The 22,603-nt window shown below is 41.3% G+C and overlaps 1 protein-coding gene across 1 annotated transcript in view; it reads right to left on the bottom strand.

The window, feature by feature from the left end:
• Window positions 1-22,603, bottom strand: part of ANK3 (ankyrin 3) — a 329,559-nt gene that overhangs the window by 127,851 nt on the left and 179,105 nt on the right. Inside the window, exons 13-18 of the mRNA XM_064594667.1 lie at window positions 21,731-21,829; window positions 18,585-18,782; window positions 17,198-17,296; window positions 16,817-16,915; window positions 10,353-10,550; window positions 4,966-5,064 (exon numbers count right to left, since the gene is read on the bottom strand). Of these exons, the coding sequence (XP_064450737.1) occupies window positions 4,966-5,064; window positions 10,353-10,550; window positions 16,817-16,915; window positions 17,198-17,296; window positions 18,585-18,782; window positions 21,731-21,829 (792 nt within the window). The remainder of the gene's footprint in view (window positions 1-4,965; window positions 5,065-10,352; window positions 10,551-16,816; window positions 16,916-17,197; window positions 17,297-18,584; window positions 18,783-21,730; window positions 21,830-22,603) is intronic.

Consider the following 22,603-nt stretch of genomic DNA (forward strand, 5'->3'; position numbering starts at 1 on the left):
ACAAATGGTTTGAGAGAGAGGGAGTAGGAAATCCACACTTATGCCCAACCTCCTAAAATCTGTGGTCCTCTAGGAGTCCATCCTTGGCTTTCCTTTTTCACAGCTACGACTACTCCCTGATTTTATTTATTTCAGGTAAAAATTTTGTTTTCAATTTTTATGTGTTGATGCTATTGTTTTAAGGAACATCTTTCTATTGTCACATGTTATATGAAATAGTACTTGATAATATGGCAGGTAAAGATCCATGGAAGACTGTAAGGTAGTCTCACAAACAGCTTTTTCAAAATTTTAGTTCAGTATAACTAATTGAAATTGAAAAAGTACAAACAGGAATTTTTCCTTTAGAAAATAAACTCTCTGAAAATAAACTCTCAGTATTTAATTTCTTGAAGGCAGTATAGTCAAAAGTCTCAACACACTAAAAGAAAAAAAAAACGTTGAACATTTCCCCCCTAGTTTTTTGCTTTATTATTTACCTCCAAAATCAATGTGGGGATAAACTGCAGGAGAAAAACAAGCAAAATATCTCAGGTATTATAGAAGGGGCAAAGCAAATGAATATTTTCAAAATGATAGGAGAAAAATAAGTAAATTGCCATCTCTATCCCTAGTGTAGCTTATCCCACTTCTGATGCATCTTATAATTTAGCCTCTTCTCTTTCTCCGGGCACCTTCCTCTCAGCCAACAAATACATTTACCTATTTCCAATTCTAGAAACAAAAACACCTCTTCTAAATATTTGTCTCTTTTTCTAGGTCTAGATGCTTCCAAAGCTAAGCTTCTTGAAAGAAGGCATCTTCACTCACTCTTCCCTCCCCACCCCCTTCCTCCCATGTTCCAGGGGACCTGCTTTCTAATCACTCACGTGCCAACCCAGTGATGTGCTTTAGTGCTTCTCTCGCCTGATACACCCTCCTGGACAGTCATTCATGACTTGGCGTCCATGTCATATTCTTTCCTGATCACCTTCCTACCCTTCGTTAGGCCTGCTTCTACCTCCTTCATCCACTTTAAAATATCATTGATCCCAGTGGGTTGGGCTTTGATTTCCTCCATGCTGTTTCTCAATGATCACATCTGCATTCCCAACTTCAATTAATACATCTATTCTGACAACTTCCAAATTGGGATCTTTAGTCCAGACCTCCTATCCTACACCCTGGAGCCAAAACTTTAAGTCATTTACTGGATTTTTCCACCTAGACAGCCCCTAAATCATCTAATATACAACATACCCAATACAGAATTCTTGGTCTTCTTTCCCCAGCTAGCTTCCTCTCCTTTATTTCTAATCTCCTTGAATGGTACTTGTGATCACCTAGGCACAGGGCTCACATCCTTAGATTCATCCTCAATTTCTCACTTTTCCTCACGTCTTATTGCTCATACTTCTTTAAGTATTTCTCCAGTTTCTCTCTTGCTCATCAATTTCCCATCTGCCCCTAAGTGGAGGCCTTCTTTATTCTCCATCTGGACCTTGGCAGTAGCCTTCAACGGCCCCTGTTCCAAACTCCTTGGACCAACTCAGTCTCTGCACGGTCTCCTGGGATCTTTCTAAACTGGATGTCTGATCTTATTACTCTTCTGGGTTTTTTTTTTTTTTTAAGATTTTATTTATTTATTTGACAGAGAAAGACACAGAGAGAGAGGGAACACAAGCAGGGGGAGTGGGAGAGGGAGAAGCAGGCTTCCTGCTGAGCAGGGAGCCCGATGCGGGGCTCGATCCCAGGACCCTGGGATCATAACCTGAGCCCAAGGCAGACACTTAACGACTGAGCCACCCAGCTGCCCCCACTCTTCTGTTTAAAGCCTTCCAAGGCTTCCCAGTGCAAACAGGATAAAAAGCTGAACTGAACTTGCTCAGCCTGGCATATTAAGGCCCTCTGAAATCTTAATTTTCTGGCAGCACCTTGGGATATGCCCCCAATTTTTTTCTCTTGTTTCTGTGATACTGAACCAGTTATAGCTCCCTTCTACACTCCCCACCTTTGTAAAATAATTCAGTTAATGACAATATTTCTAAAATTATTTATTTATATGTGGGGTTAAAGTCAGGCTTTGTACTAATTCGCTGTGTGACCTTATACAAGTAACTACTTTCTGTGTTTCAGTTTCCTCATCTGTAAAATAGGGATACCAATCTCACCCACCTTCTAGGGTAGTTGTAAGGATTTAACTAATTAATAAAGGTAAAGCACTTAATACATGACACAGAGAAGATGGGTAATACACTTTGCTATTATTATATTATTGTATTATTTTTATTGTCACATATCTTCCTTTCTAGACTATAAATACTATTGAGGGCAAGGAACATATCAACCTGTTAAGAATTCAGCATCTAGTAGGAGCTCTAAAAATGAATGTGAAATGAGTATCAAATAATTTTTTTCATTATTTTACACACATTTAAAGAAATATAATTTAACTATTAATTTGCTAATCAGTACCCCTGAGAATCAGTGTATTTTGGGTGGCCTAAATAAAATGCTTCAGGAGATTATCCTTTTAAAAAGCAAAAGGAGTGGCTTTTTTTCAGTTGAACCACACTGAATATTAAACCCTGTGGCCAGCAGGACAATTTAGTCTGATCTGATTCAGTGAACCACAAATACAGAGTTGGAGGTATAGAAGCTCAGCAAGCCAGTGGGAAGGCTATGAAAGCTGTTACCAGGATTTTCCAGTCTTTTCCCCACAACAGAAAAGAGCTCTCGATGTTTTCATGATTACTATGTTTAAATTTAAGCCAATGAATTGGATGGTACCATACTCAACACCTGTAGGCTGCGCAGGGATGTCATCTCACTAGTAAGAATTTGGAAGTTCACAGAATATAATAAATTCCTTTATTCACAGGATTAGAAAGCAAGTCCCAACAACCCATCTCTTGCCATTCTGCTCTTCTCAGCAAGGGGACAATCATAGCCTCAGTTTTTCGGGTGCTATGATCTTTGCTGAGATGAGAAAGGAAGAGAAAAGAATTTGTAAGAGACAGAGAGGTGTTTTCTGAAGGGCATCACTTGTAAAGGGCAGGAAAGGGAACATGCTTCATAAATATTACACCAAGGGCAAAAATGGTTACTGACCATGACCTGAGGTGGGCGGGTGGAGTTAGGAGGAGACCCTGGTAGAGGCCCTAGACTCTTAAACCAGGGGCCCCGTGTGCAAGAAGGCACATAGCACCGCATCCTGCCTCCCAACATGCTCTGGAGGATCGGTATCTCACTTCCGGACTGAATGACAGGGTACGCCTCGGATGTGCAGGGGCAAAAACGTACTGAGAAACTTAACCCTGTGTGGGACTCCTAGAATTTTTAATCTGTCAAGGGAGAGGTAACCAAAAAAAGTGTGTAAGTCTGTGTTTTTGTGTGTAAATGAAACAACACAAGATGGATATATTTACCGTTAATAAAATAAGGAATAATAAGCTAAATTCAGTCTGATTCTTCTTTTTTTTTTTCCCAAGAGAGAGAGCATGAGCAAGGGCAGAGAGAGAGAGGGAGAGAGAGAATCTTAAGCAGGCTCTGGCGTGGAGCCTGATGTGGGGCTCGATCCAATGACCCTGAGATCATGACCTGCGCCAAAATCAGGAGTCCAACTGAGCCTCCCAGGTGCCCCCAGTCTGATTCTTTTTTCAGAATTAAAAATGCTTTTATTTTCAAAATGGAAAGTAACAAGAAATCACTCAGCTGCTACCAGTGCCTTTACTGCTAAACACTCAGCTAGCTAGGGAAGCATTCAAGGCTAAGGACAATGAGATTTTTTTAGAGTGGGAGCGGGGATAGAGGAAAGGATCGCTGAGCAAGCCGGCTACGGAGACTGCAAGGACACAGAAATTCCAGAAAGGGAATTACCTACCCCCAGTCCCACCTAGGGCTGTCCTGGCCAGGGACAACGGTGCTTGTTTTACTATTTTAACACAGAGTTTAAAACACAGACAGGATCTTGCCTGGTCAGAGCTCTTTCAGGCAGCTTCTTTTTACTAGAACACAGTGTGGGTGGTGCAGCTGTAGTTAGAGAGGCGAACAGTGTCCAAAGGGTGCGGTCTACTCGGGCTGTCCCCTCTGTGCTTAGCCAGTAAATCCAGTCTGCTTCTGATGTGTGAATACCTTCTTACTTGGCGAACTCCTAGTGATACTTCTATATTTGTTAATATCTTCAGGATCACTACACCTCAGAACCGATCTATAGGATACCCAAGATGTTTGTAGTCACAATATTTAATAAGCATTCACTTTTGTGTCAAAAATATGACACATAGAAAGAAACGAGAGTTCTATTTTAGAGTAGATAAAACAAGTTTGCTATGAAGAGGTAACAAAAAAAGTGCTGAGAGAAAATGCTCAGAGAAATGAGATTAATACGAAGTCCTATCTCTGATGAAGACACAAAACATCCATTTTTCTTATCTGAGTTTGAAATTGTGGCATTATAGGATATTAAGTAGCATTTTTTTTTCTTTTTGAAGAGTGCTATTTGTCTGAGAGAGAGAGAGAAATGCTAGCAACCACACATGCCATAAGGAATGTAGCAAGTGAATAATAATTGAATAAAACTTACTTTATCCTTTTTTATAGACTACGTCTGAACAAAGTTGAAGGTCACAAATCACTGATAAATTTTTCTGTATGCATTAAGTCAATCACAACAGCTAAGAAAGGAGCAAGATTTTACACTCTGCCATTGAAGGATAGATCTGTTGCAACAAGGATCAATAATAGCGCTACCACGGTGGGCATCTACAGGCAGCCAGGATAAAGTGCCTAGGCCACTGAAGATAAAAGCATCTGGGCCACTGTCACCAGAGACTTTGGTGTCCCTTGCACAGATGTATGTTTGAAATACTATGTGTAAGAGATAGGATGGAAAATTTGTCCTCACCACCCCCCCATCAAATTGTTATTGTTTCCATATAGGAGTCACTAAATGACACTTTATACCGGCACATTCTTTTTGTATACCTTTGTCTGGGCATCCACGTTTGCCCCTTGGTTTACGAGGACTTCGGCCACATTCACTCTGTCTTCTTGAGCAGCCAAGTGGAGCGGGGTCAGGCCACTCTGAGAAAGAGTCAAAGTACAGTCATCTTAGAGAAGGGAGTATAGCACACAGGCATGTTCCAGCCACAGTTTATGAACTCTAGGACAGGAAGCCTAGAATTGGTATGTTAAAAAAATCTGCAGGATAAGTTTCCATATTAGCACCATGGCAACATTGCTACCTGCAGGCTTCATGAAAAATTTCAAACACCCTCAGAAGTGGAGGGGGTGGCCTGGACCTTGTGTCCTCAGCACAGACTGAGCAATCATCAAGGTTTTCCTACATCTGCTTCATCCAGCCCTACTTCCTGCTCATTCTTTTCTTTGTGGAAGCATTTTAAGGCAAACCCCAGACATTATATCATTTTCCTACTACATACTTCAGTGTTCATTTTTTAAAACTAGAGTCTTTTTAAAAAAATGATATAAAATGATATAATGTCTGGGATTTGCCTTAAAATACTTCCGCAAAGAAAAAAAATTAAATGAAGAAACAAACACAAAGCAGAATCAGGCCTGTAAATACAGAAAACCAACTGACGGTTGCCGGAAGAAAGGCGGATGGAGGGACCGGCAACATGGGTGAAGGGGAGGGGGTGGTCCAGGCTTCCAGTTATGGAGTGAATAAGTCACGGGAATAGAGTCGAAGATACTGTCACAGTGATGTGACAGGACAGAAACGGCAGCTACGCTTGTGAACACAGCATAATGGATAAACTTGTCAAATCACCAAGTTGTACACCTGAACCCAATGTAAGATGGTATGTCAACTATACTCAAAAAATAAGTAAATAAATACCTACCAAACCCCCCTAGAGACTTTTCTTTTGCAAAATTATGCAGGAATTTCAACACATTACCATTGGCATTGGCATTAGCAGAAATTATTAAAAGAAAAATTAGTTATAAATTAAATATGATGATAAATTAATATATGATGACAATATTTTCTCCAACAAATATGAATACCCAAAGCTGATAAATATATTCTATATGTTGCTTCTGGGTAGGAAAGATGGCCTGGGAAATGCAAAATGAATGCTGTATCATGAGAATTTCCAGGTCATTTAGATGGGGTATCTGTTTAATGAGACTGAATATTTGAAACTGAGTCTACCACGGAACACGCAGGCCACCTAGTTGTTCCAATGGCCAAGAAAAATATCACCAAGACTGTACTCCACTTTCAAAATCCTCTGTAGCTGTTAAAGTGTCTTCTCATGAATAATATTTAAGAGAAAGTAACTCGGCGTTAGTGCTTCCAGATTGTTTTCTTTCCCCTAATATGAGCACAGAAGTTAATCTCTGCATCCCAGAGGCCTTCTGTGTCTTCCTCTAGCATCCATGTGATGAGAACCTCAGCCGTCCTCTTTGTCAGAGGAGAGGAGTGAATCAGATGCCAGAGCAGCAAGGGCACAGAGCCCTCGAGATGCCGAACATTATTTATTCAGGACAAGTCATTTGCTCTTGACTTCTTAATAATGTTTACAGGATTTGGGAGGAAGCCCACTCAAACTGTAGAAAAGAGGAAATATGGAAAGGAGGGCAGATGCATTCAATTGAAATCCAAGAAAAATAGGCTGGGGCCAAAACTGGCATCACCCAAACTGACATCATCTGAGAATCATGTCCCCTCTTCTACCTTATTGATTTATTAAGTTTTTATTTTACTTCCAGTTAGTTAACACAGTGCTCTATTAGTTGTAGGTGTACAAGATGGTGATTCAACACTTGCATGCATCAGCTGGTGCTCATCACAAGTGCGCTCTTCAATCTCCAGCCCCTATTTCTCCCGTCCCTCCACCCCGTCCATGTTCTACTTGAGAGGAAACAAATGTTTTTAGCCATAATATTTCGTACAAGTGACATGGTCACTTATTTTAAGTTAAAGACTTTTCAAGACTTCTGAAGATTCTTTACGGATGGTTCTCAGCAAAGTTTGGGGAATGTCTTCTGGCACGTGCCCTACTCTCTCACGTTCCGAAGTCTATGTTCACGCTGCCCCCATGGGTTCCCCACTCTAGCTGTGGCATGGGGTGACTCCCAGCTCTCCTGGGCTTCTCCCTCCCTCCTTGTCTCTCAAAGGGCTCATTGTTACACTTATGTGCACACCTTCTATGTGCTCACCTCTACTAAGAGCATCATAATTCTGCACTAAAATTCTGTTTTCTTGTCTGTCTTCCTCAAACCACTGTGAGCTTGTTGAGGCAGATGTATCTTTAATCTTTACGTAACCAGTGTCTAGCATCTAGCGCTTAATCATCTACTAAATTATCAAATCAGAAGACAAAGCAATCACCTTTAGGTAAAATAGGGTAAATAAAGAAAAACTTCCATTTATCTTCATGATTTCCATTAAAAAGATTTTTAAAAAATAGCGTGACGGTGGGGGGGGGGCGCCTGAGTGGCTCAGTTGTTAAGCGTCTGCTTTTGGGTCAGGTCATGATCCCAGGGTCCTGGGATCGAGCCCCGCATTGGGCTCCCTGCTCGGCAGGAAGCCTGCTTCTCCCTCTCACACTCTCCCTGCTTGTGTTCCCTCTCTTGCTGTGTCTTTCTCTGTCAAATAAATAAAATCTTTAAAAAAATAGCATGATGGTTAAAACAGCCCCATTTGACTTCAGAAGTTACCTGTTAATCTTTTATAAGGTTTCAACCATTGCTCATTTTAAAAATGGCATTTACTTGGAATAAGAGAACACCACCAACTCAGAATATCAACAGCCCTGTTTAATATTCCATTAGCAGTACAAAGGAATGGAGCTACTTGTGGTCTGCAAAATCCAAGTGGGAAGGTAGGTAGGAACATCAAAACTGAAAGTGAATCGAATAAAATGCTAACACTTCAGTAGTAATTGGGCTTTATGGCCTCTTTTCCTTAAAGTGACCAGGAACTTCTGGTGGCTAATAAGAAAAGAACAAAGTGAAAACAATGAAGGGTTTAGTTCAACATCAATTTTCATAAAAGCTATGTCTCTCTTTTAATATTGATTTTTTTTTTAGCAAGGACATAAAATTTGGTGTTAAGTGGGGAGTTGGGATGGGCAGGTGTTTAAAACTCGGGCAGTTTAGGGCAAATTGACAGAGAACTAACTCTCTGAGCTCCTTATTGCATAATGAAGTTCTACTCATGTTCTGTTTTCACCTCAAGACTTATTTAATACTTTCTATAGAGACCATGGCAACTGAGAAAGGAAGCGAAGATTTACAAATGCCTTCATATTAGATCATTTCTAGGTGCCGTGAAGTTCTTGCAAATTCCTAAGGCACACAGTGCTAATGGGAAGCCAGCTAATCTGCTTTTTAAAATTTCACTGGAAGTATTTCTGCTGATGTCAAGTTTTTTCAGGAAGGTGGCTGATGACGTCCAGGTTGCCTTGGTTAACTATATCACGTGGTCCTCAGAATTCCCTCGCTAATGTCCAGTCTACCAAAGCAAACACTGAGAAATGCTGAAGTATTTTTAGTCTAAAACTGTCTATGATTTTAAGGTGAATGCAAGGCTGGATATACACTGCAACTAGTTGACTGGAGTATTTTATTTATTTATTTATTTTGACTGCCAGATTTTAAAGAAAAAAAAAGTCACATTGTACTTTGGTATCAAATCTACTGAAAATATTTACCTATTAACCAATTGTTAAGGCCTATATTGTCTCCGAGAGGATTAGTGAGCTATACTATTCTGGGCTCTTAAAATAGACTCAGTGGATGCCAGAATGTACTTCAATTTGAGAAGACCAGGTCTTCTACCTCATTAAGACAAGTTGAATTTTGTAGCAGATTATTGTAAGCCTGGTCTCTATGTTAGTATTTGAACCCTCAAAATTAAAAAACTCAAAAAAAAAGAAAAAAAAAAACCCTGATAATGGCTATTTGAAATTGCTCTGTGATTCCTATTAAATCAGAGACATGCATTCCTAAAAGGAATGTTTAAAAAGAAAGATATGAGAAAATCAAATTGTTACACCAGAAAAATATGAAAAAATGTGTTTGCTCTGCAGTGATCATAAAGGATTTTCAAGATACTAAAACTGAAAAAAAGGTTTCCCTGTTTTCTCATGTATGTCTTTTCATCTACAGAATGTGTTAATTTACAACCTTGGGAACTCAGATTAGTGCAGAATAACCTTTTCCCCAAATTGTGAGAAGTCCAAAATTAAGATAACTATTCTTTTTCTGCTTTAAGTAGAAAGTGCTGAATGTTATTTCAGTTAATCTTTATGACATCTCTGTGAGGTAAGTATTTTGTCTTCATTTACTAGAGGACAAAATAGAAGCTTGGCGAGGTCACATCAAGTAAATCAGGCTTAGGATTCACACCCAGGAGATTCAAAGCTTCTGTGATTCCAAAACACAGGCCATATTTTTGGAAAAAAAAAATTAAGTTACTTGTTATTTGTCATCATAAAACTCTTGCTATCTTGAAACTCTACTCCAATATCTGAGCTATGGGTGTACCATCACCACTGGGAGAGAAGAAGCCAGGGAGTTCGGATTATCAAGAATTTGGGGGCACTCTTGCCGGCTTTTGTGTTATCTGAAGGGAAGACTTAGAAACATCTGTTCTGTGTTTTGAGCAGATCTCAGACTTAGGTATTAATAAACAGTTCAGCAAGCCCCGTATATGCAATGAGAGGTCGTAACTTCATTAACATGTCTCTGGCCAGTTGTGGGCTGGATTTTTGCTTTGCTTCACAAAATTCTTCACAAAGAGTTGGATGTCAACTATGAAGGCAGGGGAGTCTGAAAAATTTGGGGAACAGAGGCTTCATCAGTTCCTTGAAACTGCCAATTTACATACGAAGACTAACAACCTTTCCAGCCTATGAATAAAATACCTACTCTAAATTTCTGTTAATGAACTCTCTGAAGGCAGCACTATTTCCAGTATCTGTAATCTCTGACTTAAAACTGGGACAGGTAAGGAGGAAGTGCCCCAAAATGTTTGTGGACTAAATCAACAGGCGACAATTTACAACTTACTACTTACTAGGTTCTGGTATGGTAACAATGTTGCTCTTTGAATTAACATTCTAACAAAATTTCATGTTATTCAAAAAACTTTGTGGACTGCATTTTTAGGGCTATATGTTACTCAGTTGTAAGACTTTACAATTACTGATTTACCATTATCTTACTGCTTAAACATATTTTCTCAAAGTTTTTGCTATAATAAACATTTTGGCAAACATCTTTGTGCAATATTACGCTTTACAAATTGGATTTGACCTGGATTCTTCATGTTTCTCAGTGACCTTTCTGAGAGGTAAGGTTCTGTTGTAAGCTTTGTAGAGAAAAAGCAAGGTTACCTTATTGCTCAGGTTCACGTTAGCATTTCTGCCGAGGAGCAGTGACACCATGTCCACGTGTCCTTCCTGAGCTGCAAGATGGACAGAAGCAATTCCTTGCCGGGTAACCGCATTTGCATCAGCACCATATTCCAGCAGAGTTGTCGCTATGTCCATCTGGTTCTTTTTGGCAGCGATGTGCAGTGGCGTATAACCATTCTGTCAACACGAATCACTTGGTCACATGCCCAGGAACGAGATAAAAATGTGTGCAGTGCACTTTCAAATAGAATGCTTCCCTTTCTAGTGATTTTCTTCGACGGTTTAAAAATTGAGAATCACATAAGCAAACTGATAAATCGCACTGTGCCATTAAGGTATTGCCCTCATCTTCCACATTTCTAAATCAGGAAAACATACTGTGGATGGTTTAATGCAAGAGAAACAGAGTACCACTGGTTTTACAAAAGGAATATAGTAGTTACGTTGGTAGGTGCTCAATCACTACTTGCTTTATTTAAATTGGTAATGAGAGGAAACCCAAGTAGGAAACAACAATCAATATGGGCACGTTTAGAGCTATTATTCTGCCTTTAAAACATCCTTAATGGTTATTTGTTTCGAACAAGTTGAAAAATGTAATGTTCATGGTAGTCAAGATGCTATAATCTACTGTCATAGCCCCGTTGTTTTATTATTATTTCTTTTTGAGTAGGCTCCCAATGTGGGGCTTGAACTCACAACCCTGAGATCAAGACCTGAGCTGAGATCAAGGGTTGGATGCTTAACCAACTGCACCACCCAGGCACCCTCCTCTCATGGCCCCTTTGATTGTCTCTTTTATGAAACCCTAGTTTCTAGGTTATGCTTCAGCTGAACTGGTTTCCCAAATAAGATACAGCTCATGTTTCTGTTTTGTACCACTCTATCAAGAATGTTTTTCCCCACCAGGTATTCGGGGCCAGCATCTTCCAGCTGAAGCTTCAGCTCAAGGGTCATATTCTCACGAAGTGTTTCATCCCCTCCTTACCCTCTTATACCCACCCCAACCTAACTGACTCTAATCAAAGTCTTGGAGATACTTAGTGGAGCTGTTTCCTTTCCACACCTGTTTCCTCCTGCTAAAATACAAATTTGTTGAGGGCAGGTATTGTGTCATATTTGTCTTTGTATCTCTACTAATGCCTCACGGTGACTGGTGAATCCTTAGAATTTGAGTCAGACTTACTAGAACTTTTTGAACATTCTGGGATCCTCATCTTGGCTGACCCTTGGCGCTCAAGGTAGAGGCGACCTAAATTTCTTCAGCAAACTGTTATTTAGCTGTGCCTCAGGATCCCTCAAAGTCCTTTGCTCTAAGAAAGAAAGGTCCCCTATGCTAGGGAGGGGAACTTGTCCTGCCTTACAGTCATTTAAGAGAAATGCAAGGTTATATTTTGACTTGGGCATGAATCTGACTATATAAAATATGCCAATGAAAAATTAGAACAACTTTTTTTATAGAAAAGGAGGTTTAGAGAAAAAAAAAAGAATTCATGGATTTATATTTGGGAAGATGATCCAAACCTAGACAACTACCAGTCGCGATCTTTCCAAGCAATACAGATGGGTCAAAGTCAACATGGAGGACAGTAGGGGCTGCTGTACCACTGATAGGTCAGCCTACAGCAATCAACCCTCATATTTTAAGTCACTAGCATGTCCTAGGAGGAGTGTTTCTCACTTGACAGACACTCTTCCTATAATCAATTGTAGAGGATTTAAGCTGTTGGATATCAACCCATGCAAGTGGAAATGCCACCTCCAGACTCTTCTGAAACCACACTCTGCCAAATGGGATGGGCAGGGTAGAAGATTTTATATCCCTATTTTTAGTTTTGACCTATTGCCATCTGGAAACCCCAGCTGACCCGGGAAGCATTTGTCCCTCTGCACAGACACACCCTAAAGAGACTGCCTTCAGAGCCAAATGTAGAGCTTTGGACTGAGCCCAACTCTACAGCAAGTGACAGGAGGGGGAGGTCTGTTTCGCTCCCATCCCCACCCCTGCCTAAAAGACCAAAATTCACAAAACAGTGCTAAAATAGGACATCTGATTAGTCAATATGTCTAACGCTGGCTACACAGAGTGGTGACAGCAAGGTAGTCTGAGTTTAGCTTCTTACCATGCATCTTATTTCTTTTTGCTTTTGCACGGACATAATCTTCACATTAGTCACTTTTCAAAACCTGAAGGCAGGTCAGTGTCCTCTGAGAGGTGACAATCCTTTTGATTACTTTTAATTCCACCCAAAAATCCTAGGTCCTAAAGAATACTAATCCAGAGAAGCTCTGGCATCTCTGTAATGCATGCTGACTTCAGACAAGTTACTCATTACAAGTGAGGGCTTTATTCTGAGCTCTGTACCTGAGCTACAAAGGAAAGTATAAAGCAAGAGAAAAACAATCGATGGTGTTATTTTAGAATGGGAAGTTCATCACAGAAAGACTTAAAACATGTTTCAAATAATAAACAAATAGTTCACCTTGAGACCTTAAGAAATTTTCTAAATTTCTTAAGTGCTTTCTAATTTCTGGAAAGTCAAATGATTCTTTCCTGTCACACTAAAGGGGACAGATGCATTTATCAGAAGAGAAAGAAAATAGTGAGAGATTCAACTACAGAATTATCTTAAATATTTTTCTCCCCTTGATACAGAGGACAAAATGCTTGCCAAGTGTACTTTTGCATTTCAAGATGAAAACAAAAGGAAATGCAATTTTAAACGACCCAAAGTAATATATTTATATCATGCTTTATATTTTTTCTAAGAAATTTCACCATCTCTATCTACTGTTCCATATCAATAGATATATTGCATATTTTATGAAAGAGAAATCTGACAAATGACAAGTTAGGGCTCACTATGCCTTCCACAAGTACCCAGGTTATCCTCCTTCTAGTGCAGGGTCCTGCCTCAGGAATTAGATCCGGCTAAAATGGATTACAGAAGCCCATCTCCTTTTCCAGCACCTTTCCTCCTCCCCCATTACAAGATCACATCGTGTTTCTAGGACACGTATGAGTAAGAAAATATGTTGGCAATTCTACGAAAGAGAAGAAAAGGCAAGAAAGCATCACATACCCTAAGAACCAAGCATGTGAATTGAGGAAGAGTTCACACTGAAGTCACTGTTGTCATAGCCTCCGGCTCAAATCGGGCCTTACTGAGCCTTTGTCCCCCATTTTCACCACTATCAGATTTAGAAATGCTAAAGCTTCCCCGGGGTACAGGAGGTTCTTTGCTGACCCTATATCCATTCTCCCTCCTTCCTTAACAAAAGTGCCTTGGCACTGTGCCCGGTTGAAAAACTACACTTCCTAGCTTCCCTTGCAGGAAGAGGTGGCCAATGAGACATAAGGAGAAAGGGCTGGGTGGAGCTTCTGGGAATGCCCTATTGTCTGACTTTCTTTCTTGCTTGTGGCTTAAAAAGAGGGCCTGGCAGTCTGGGTAACAACAATCTCTCAAAGGAAAGTCCAAAAAAACAACAACAACAACAAAAAAACCAAAAAAATCACAAGGAACTTTCCTTAACACTCTGGAAACACTGAACCAACACCAACAACTGCCCACCTCCAGAGTGTTTATAACCTGAGAAAAATAGAGCCACATCCATTTATTTATTTTTTATTTTTTAAAAGATTTTATTTATTTATTCATGAGAGACAGAGAGAGAGAGGCAGAGGGAGAAGCAGGATCCCAAGGAGCAGAGAGCCCGATGCGGGACTCGATCCCAGGACCCCGGGATCATGACCTGAGCCGAAGGCAGACGCTTAACCATCTGAGCCACCCAGGCGCCCAGAGCCACATCCATTTAAACAACTGTAGCTAGGTCTCTTCCAGTAGATGACGCCTATCCCTAACTGATGGAACAGGCTTTGCTCAGGATCAAAGCCTAGAAGCTCCCGACGAGGATCACTGCCCCAGAGATGGCTTACGGAGGCTCCTAGAGGGGCAAGTGCCCCGTGGCAGCAAGAATTAACATCTCATCTCATGAAAAGTCTGTTTTTGACTGGCTGTAAAAGCTACGCCTAAGGCTAAAGGGATGTGATAACTCTTTTCAACCCTTTGTTAAAGATGTTCTGCAGACATGAAAACATGGAGTCTTGTTTGACAAATATAAAGCAAGAACCTAACTGCAAATATACCAACTACTGATCTATTTCAGAGTTATTCGTGGACTGAAAGGCAGAATGTATGGATGGAAGGGTGGACTGCACTCCATTTTGCTTCACTTACTGCTTTATGAATCTTGTCCATCCTAAACTGCTTGGCACAAGTTCTGTCAAAGTTATTACTCTCATGTGAGGAATGAATTGTTTGCTTATTAATTATTCACTGGTTGCCTACCAAGAACCTGGGGTTATTATAACATAACAAAAGTGGCCCAGGCTCAGAAGGATATTAAAATATACTGAAATGAAATAGACAATCATTAAATTACATTGTAATTTTTTTCACTTTTCACATTGTGATAAAATATACATTACATAAAACTCACCATTGTCACCATTTTGAAGTGCACAATGTGTGCATTGTTAAGTACATTTCACATTGTTCTCCAACCATTACCACTGTCCATCTTCAAATTGAAAGCCTATCCATTAAACACCAACTCCCCATTTCTTCTTCCCTTTGGGCCCTGGCAACCAGCATTCTACTTTCTGTCTCTACTTGACGAAATCACACAGTATTTGTCCTTTTGTGTGACTGCTTTATTTCACACAGCATGGTGTTTTTGAGGCTCATTCATGTTGCAGCCTGTGCCAGAATTTCCTTCCTTCTTTTTTTTTTTTTTTAAAGATTTTATTTATTTATTTGAGAGAGAGAGAATGAGAGAGAGCATGAGAGGGAGGAGGGTCAGAGGGAGAAGCAGACCCCCCGCTGAGCAGGGAGCCCGATGCGGGACTCGATCCTGGGACTCCAGGATCATGACCTGAGCCGAAGGCAGTCGCTTAACCAACTGAGCCACCCAGGTGCCCCGAATTTCCTTCCTTCTTAAGGCTGCATAATACTCCATTGTAGGTATGCATCACATTTTATTTATCCATTCATTCTTCAGTGGATAATTCCGTTGCTTCCACCTTTTGGCTCTAGGGAATAATGCTGCTATTCATTTTTAAAAAGATAGGGGAGGGGGGTGGGGGGATGGGTTGGCCTGGCGATGGGTATTAAAGAGGGCACGTTCTGCATGGAGCACTGGGTGTTATACACAAACAATGAATCATGGAACACTACATCAAAAACTAATGATGTAATGTATGGTAATTAACATAACATAATAAAATTTAAAAAAAAAAAAAAAAAAAAAAAAAGATAAAGCTTCACCAAAAGTCGAGGCATGGCTTTATGATGGAAAAAAATGTTTGTCAGGATCAGAAACTATGGGGGGAAGCCACATTTAGATGAAAAGCAAATTTAGGGGTATGATTCTGAATTCTAGATCTCACTGAGTACAATTCTGGAGAGGATGGGGCAGGAAATAATTAAGACATAGATGTAAAGAGGTCCTGAGGAGAAATACTTGTCAAAGTTAACCTACCCCCTAAAAGAAGATACCTGAAAACCTTCTCTCTTAAAGTCTTCAAAGCATTCTAGAACAACCCCTTCAGATTTGATTACAACCGATATGATGTAAGCACTAAGGTTAAAGAGAGCACCAGAGCTGCCCCAAAATGGCAGAGTAAAAAAAACCCAAAGATGTAAAAAGCTTAAAAATGCTAAAAGTTCCTTCAACAATAGTGTTGAGTAAAAGCACAGGACAGCATTAAGTTGTGGTTTGTATCATTCCAGTTTTCTCAGATCACAGCCACCTGTTCAACAGAGAGCTTATTAAACCAACAGTGTTCGATTAACCTATCTTTAAGTAACCTCTTCTTTATGATTTGCCCCTCAAGTCAGCATGTCCAGGTAACTAGGAAGCCATATACCCTACATATCTCTTTTCTGAGAAATGTAGGTTGTCTACTGGTCAAAAATACTCTAACAAGAGGAATAAAGATTCCCCTTAGGAATACTAAAAATGCGTAAATAAAACCTCCAAACCTATTTTATTAAACAAAAATAAACAACTCAGAGGCAATGTCTTATGGCCAGGAAAATATAACACATTTTATAACTTTGACAACTCAGACTTTCTTACTCCCTCAGGCTGTGCTTATGTTTTTAATCTGGCTGAACAGTACCTCAACTTCTTTTCCTTCACAGGCCCCAGGATGTCCTGGATTTTTAAGGAAAATCAATTAGCAAGTGAGGATTTATTGAGCATCTACCACACTATTGACCGAATAGCTGAAGGCACAGATTTCCCGAGGCACTTCTGTGTCCGTGACTTCTCCGTGATGTCTAAGGTGGAGGGTGCCACATGAGCAGCAAAGGGGATGGACAGAGAGAGACCGGCAGACGCTGCCCACCAGCCTCCCCAGGCGGGCCAATCCCAGGTACCTTTGCGGCCGCGTGAGGTGAGGCTCCTTGGTCCAAAAGCAGGAGGGCCACTTTCTGATTATCGTAATGTGCAGCTACATGCAGTGGAGTTAGCCCGCTCTGAAAACACGTGCAGAGAACAACAACCAGCGTCAAAAGTGTCTTAACAGCAGAGGCCTGGATATAGGAGATGGGGTTAGTTTGGGTTCAACACAGAGTGCAATTTACATTCCAGTTTTCCCAGTGCTTGGACCCCAGCATTCACCTCCTATGTCCAAAGGGATCTTCATCCTATGAGACTTAACTCTGGCCTAGTCCTAATTTGGGTGGCTGCTGGTGAAGGAGCAAAGGCTTGTTTGGTTACCCTGGAAGTGGCCTGTTACAGGGCGGTCAGCTCCATACCTTCCCAGCAGCATCTGGAGAGGCACTTTTCTGTAGCAGGAGATTGGCTACTTCCAGCTTCCCGTATTTCGCTGCCACATGAAGGGGAGTAAATCCTTTCTGAAATAAGAAACATAAAAATAATGAACAATAGAAATGACACAAAGACATTGCTTTCTAATGAATTATTCTAATGATGAAGCATGGTTAAGCCTGCATTGAAGGACCAACACAGGAAGATGACAGCCCGAGTCCCCTTATCAACAAGGAGGAGCAGGATATTTAATCTTTCTGTCTCTGTTGACTGAGCCACAATATGCCACTAACTCTGGGACTTCTCAGGCATCTGACCAGCGGAGAGCTGGATCTGGGGTTTATTCTAGAGCTATTTTGGCGTTTCATATTTTGGGAAGAATAGGTTCCTGGGTCCCAGGCCCAATTTGGATTTGGAGGGCTTGGGAAAATCCAGGACAAGTCTGGACCTCCCAGGATCTCACATCACCAGACTGGAGCCCTTTGTGTCTTCTTCTCCAATTTCTGCGTGTATACACATTATCTTTAGGTATGCTCTGGTCCTCAGGAGTAGAAGTCAGAGATTCTCGCATTCTAGCTAGCACAGGTGAACTGAATAATAACACATGGTTCCAGCCCAATCAATCTGCAAGAGTTGGGCACTGAGAGTTGAGTAGCTGCTCTTGCTGCCTACTCCCACAAGGATCCGGGCATCCACCAGTCAGTCCGCATCTGCTGTCATGGAGGGTCCCCAGCATGAATCAGTGCCTGGAGGGTCATCAGCATATTTGACCTCATGAGACTAACACCGACAAGAGCCAATGGGCAGCCGGCATGGCGGGAGGCCTAGGGCACTCGAAACTGCATCACTCATTACTCTGTTTCAGATATTAAATGAGATCCAGGAACTGTGCATCTCAACTCTACTGAAGAGCCTAAAGAATCTCAGGGGGTGAAGTTGGAGGCAGTCATCATGTATTCAGATAGTTTTCTACGTATTCCAATTATTGTAATCGTCTCGTGTATTGATCTCTGCATCCAAATATGAGAGCGAAAGACCCATTTCTAGCTTTCTAAGACATGCCATAGGCCGGTTCATCTTTCTATCACACTCACTAGGTTTACGTGGCATCAGCAAAAAGTGAGCTCTAAATTTTGCAACCTGCACCTGCACAGCAACCGAGTGGTAGGTTATTGCTCTGGGGCATCAGAGCTGAGATTTTAAAAATCAGACCATTCACCATACAAGACAACAGCAACAAAAGAACAACAACAAACAAAAATAACCCAAGAAAAATTCACCTCCTGATTTGAAAGTGGTTTGTATACTTGGCCTCAGTTGTAAGGAGGATGGATGTTGGGGGACACAGCAGGATTCCAAGACTCACTTTCATACCTTTGTTGTTATGGATAGAGATGCGCCATGATCCAAAAGGAATGCAGCTACATCCTCATGTCCCTCTCGGGCCGAAAGGTGGAGTGGGGTGTACCCAGAAGTCGTGGCTGCATTTGGAGATGCTCCTTGCTGCAACAGCTGTTGTACGATATCTGCCTTCCCCAGTCGGGCAGATATGTGCAGTGGGGTTTGGTCATCCTAAGCAGCAAGGTAGAAATACAAGGTGATTAGCTGAGAAAACAATGGTGACATTGTGAGACATTCAGCAAACTCTGCTTGGTATCAGAGGCTACCTTCAATTCTCTGATTCAATGCTAAAAACCATCTCATCTTTTTCTTTAACGTCCAGAAAGGTGAAGATGGTGGGTCTAAGCCCCTTCAATACCTTTCGAGTAACCTATTAGTATGAAAAGTATGAAAGGCAGTTCTGTCTATAAATTATCCCCACTAGTACCTGCCATACTTTACCAAAATTTTAACCTCCAGTGGCTCCTTTTTTGGGAGATAAGGGAATGAATCCTAGTAAAACACAAGTAACTAGAAAGGGGATTATACCTCTGCCAGCTATGAGGCCCTCATATGGAATGAATTATTTTATTGGTACCACTTTGTCATAGTCAAAAGCACAGGGGGTGCACAGGTCTACCTGCACAAAGGCTCCCAGCCCAGAGGGCTGAAAGCCAGCCCACCCTCTGCTTGTCAAGCATGGGCTAGATCTGCTTCAAGGAGAAGGGCCCCTTATTATACTTTACCCCCAGGCATGAGGCACTAAATCTTGCACCCTCAGGGTCTTATCCCCAAGGGGGAGAGGCATCTTTTCCTAGTTTGCCCAATGATGCCCTGTGGTGGCCATCCAAAGGGAAATCCCACACTTGAACGGGAAAAAGTTCAGGTAAGTACTTCCTGTAGGGAAGGTAGAGAGAAGTAGCTGGAGAACAGGAGATGGCTTTGAAAACCGAAGTAGGATGAGAGTCAAGGCCAAAGCAAGAGCATCTATGTAGGAAGTATAACAGGAATTGGGGGAGCCACCAGAAGAAGAATACTGAAACCAGAAAAAGATACTTGCCACAGAAAGATCTCCCATAACTCTCCTCCTGCTACCAAGACCACTGCACATTTGCTGAGCATCTACATGTCCCAGGCTCTGTGCTAAGTACTCCACCTACATTCATTCAGAGTCACACCAATCTTATCACTAGCAACTATCAGTATTCTCAGTTTCTGTATGAAGAAACTAGGAAAAGAAATGTGCCACAGAGATGTTAAGTTGCCCAACATTACACAGCTAGGACGTGGTGGGTCAAGATTTAGACCCAGGCAGTCTGACTGAGGAAGTCAGGTTCCGAATCATGATACATACTGCCTCCTTAACAAAATAATCACTCTAAATTTTGTCTTCCATTTCAGCTTGTGGGTGACACCATTCCCTAGGTACAATGCTTGATACGGAACCAACAACACTCAGAAAATGAGGTTTCTTGTAATCCACGGTGGAGTACAGCCTTTCTTATCCATTGCACTTTACTGATTAAGTGGATTGAACCAATCTCTTTAGATCAGGGGTGAGAAAACTACAATCCAGGGGCCAAATCCAGTTGCTGCCTGTGTTTGTAAATAAAGTTTTATTGGAACACAGACATGCCCTTCTGCTTATGCAGTATTGCCTATGGCTGCTTTTTGCTCCAGAACGTCAGAGTTGAGCAGCTGTGACTGAGATGGTGCATCTGGCAAAGCCTAAAATATTTACTCTCTGGCCCTTTATAGAAAAGGTCTCCAGATCCTCTGTAAAATCCACCAACTGGCACCACAGTATATTGGACACTCAAAGTGTGTGTCTGATGCTCAGGATGTTACAACCTCGGTGCTCATCTGCAGATTTCATGCTTACAATGATCTAGTTGTGTTTGTTCCCACACTAGTAAGTTTGTACTAGTCACCTTACTACTCTGTGCTATACTTGCTCTAATTACTTTAATTATATAACCACACAATATGTTAGCAGGTAAAACAGGAGTATGAAAAGGAAGGCTTAATTTTTCCCTAAGAATACTAAGTTGAAAGCTTTGGAGAGTGTTGACAGAAGTTGCTAAAAAACAATTGTCAAATTAGATACAGGTGAGGTGGCTAAATACATTGGGGGAATATTATAAAAGTCTAGAAATATTCTGTATACAAACTGCTTCATACATGTCTTGGTTTTCTTTCTTTCTTTTTTTTTTTTTAAGATTTTATTTATTTATTTGACAGAGACAGCAAGAGCAGGAACACAAGCAGGGGGAGTGGGAGAGGGAGAAGCAGGCTTCCCGCTGAGCAGGGAGCCTGATGTGGGACTTGATCCCAGGACCCTGGGATCATGACCTGAGCCGAAGGCAGCCGCTTAACGACTGAGCCACCCAGGCGCCCAGTCTTGGTTTTCTTTCTACTTAACTTGAAACTAGAAACTGCACACCATGGAAATAAATGTATATTTATATATGAAGGTTAAATTAAGCGGCTAAGGCGTTTACATGTTTATTTATGATTCCTGACCTGAATTGCCATTTTGATAACCAGACCAACTACCCATCTCAATAGTGACAGGTAAGTGGGTTTCTTCTGGAAGTTAAACACCAGGCAGAGAATGAAGCACTCAAACTCAACCCTGACATTCTTCTACATAAAGGCCCATCCCTGAAAGCCATTCCGATTCAAGTCTCAGGGTTTATAGCTTCACAACTTATGAAGAAAAAGTAAAAACTTCTTTTTCCTTTTATGGCTGTGACAAGTGACACAGAAGTCAACCAAAAGAGTTCAATCACGCTTCCGAATTGTGCTTGTTCTAGAAGCTTTGAGCCTAAGGCCTTCTCTGTGGAGTGCGAAGAACTCTGGACCAAGTCTCGGTTTGGTTCCACATCTGCTAGGGGCTAACAATATGCCAAGGACACAGAGTTCTTTCTGGCACAAAGTTCTTGTTCCATTTAATTTTGTCAAATAATTGAATGGACAAATGTGTTGGGGTTTTTTTTTTTTACAATATCACATGGATAGAGACTTTCATCATTATTTTATAAAAGTATTCCTGGAAGAGAGCAAGCATGTGTTTAAAGGTTGCAATTAAATCAAGGGTTTTTTCCTCAACAGCACACACTTTGATGTGTTACACGTACCTTGGCTTTAGCTTCTACCTGAGCTCCGTCTTGCACCAGATACCTCACAACTTCGGCTTGGCCAGACCGAGCCGCCATGTGCAGTGCTGTTTCTCCTCTCTGGGGGACAGGAGCCAAAGGTAATTAACTGCAGCTCTCAAGAAGGGTGGCATGTCTTATTTGCATAAAGCTTATGATGGAGGGCTTTTTTTTAGGTAAAAAATAGTCCCAAGTACTTCCTTATTGAAAATGAGGAAAGGTAGGAAATTAAATACTCAAGAAGTTCACATCCAGCTGATTCACTATCGAAGGACTGCTATAACACTGGGGAGCCCAGTCTCTGTCAGTGTCAGAAGTGTTGCTCTGTGTGGCCTCCTCAGGGCTCGAGAGCTGAATGCTCACTGGAGCCCAGCAGGAGAGGAGATGAGCGAAGGAGGGCACCTGGGGATGCTCCACAAGAGAGCCCCACGCCTCGCCCATGGGAGGCCACTGCCTCCCGATATGCGGACGGATTCAGTCGCCGTGCAGGATGCCAGCCCTGGCAGGCCACACCTTCCTATTTTTCAAAAGCAGTGGCAGTTTTGATGTATACTTCTTAAGCCTGGACCACAAAATCAGAGTTGCTCCCAGAACAAAACAAAAACCCAAATCTTCAAGGGCAACATAGACACCCCTGAGGGCCAGACTCGGCTGGGGATGGCTGGTTTGCACTCTCTGCTTTATCTCAGCACACCAGTATCCTAGTCTTTGCATAAATTGAATTCATGCTATCTATTCATTTATTTAATAAAAAATGAAAACCACATAAAAAACATGGAGAGACAGAAATAAAAAGTCACAGAAATCAAATAGATTCTCTCACACCACTGATACCCACCTACAAATTCCATTTAT

The sequence above is a fragment of the Mirounga angustirostris genome, unplaced genomic scaffold (genome assembly GCF_029215605.1).
Source record: "Mirounga angustirostris isolate CCGP_5_RB_7025 unplaced genomic scaffold, mMirAng1.0.hap1 SCAF_6, whole genome shotgun sequence".
NCBI classification, from domain to species: Eukaryota; Metazoa; Chordata; class Mammalia; order Carnivora; family Phocidae; genus Mirounga; species Mirounga angustirostris.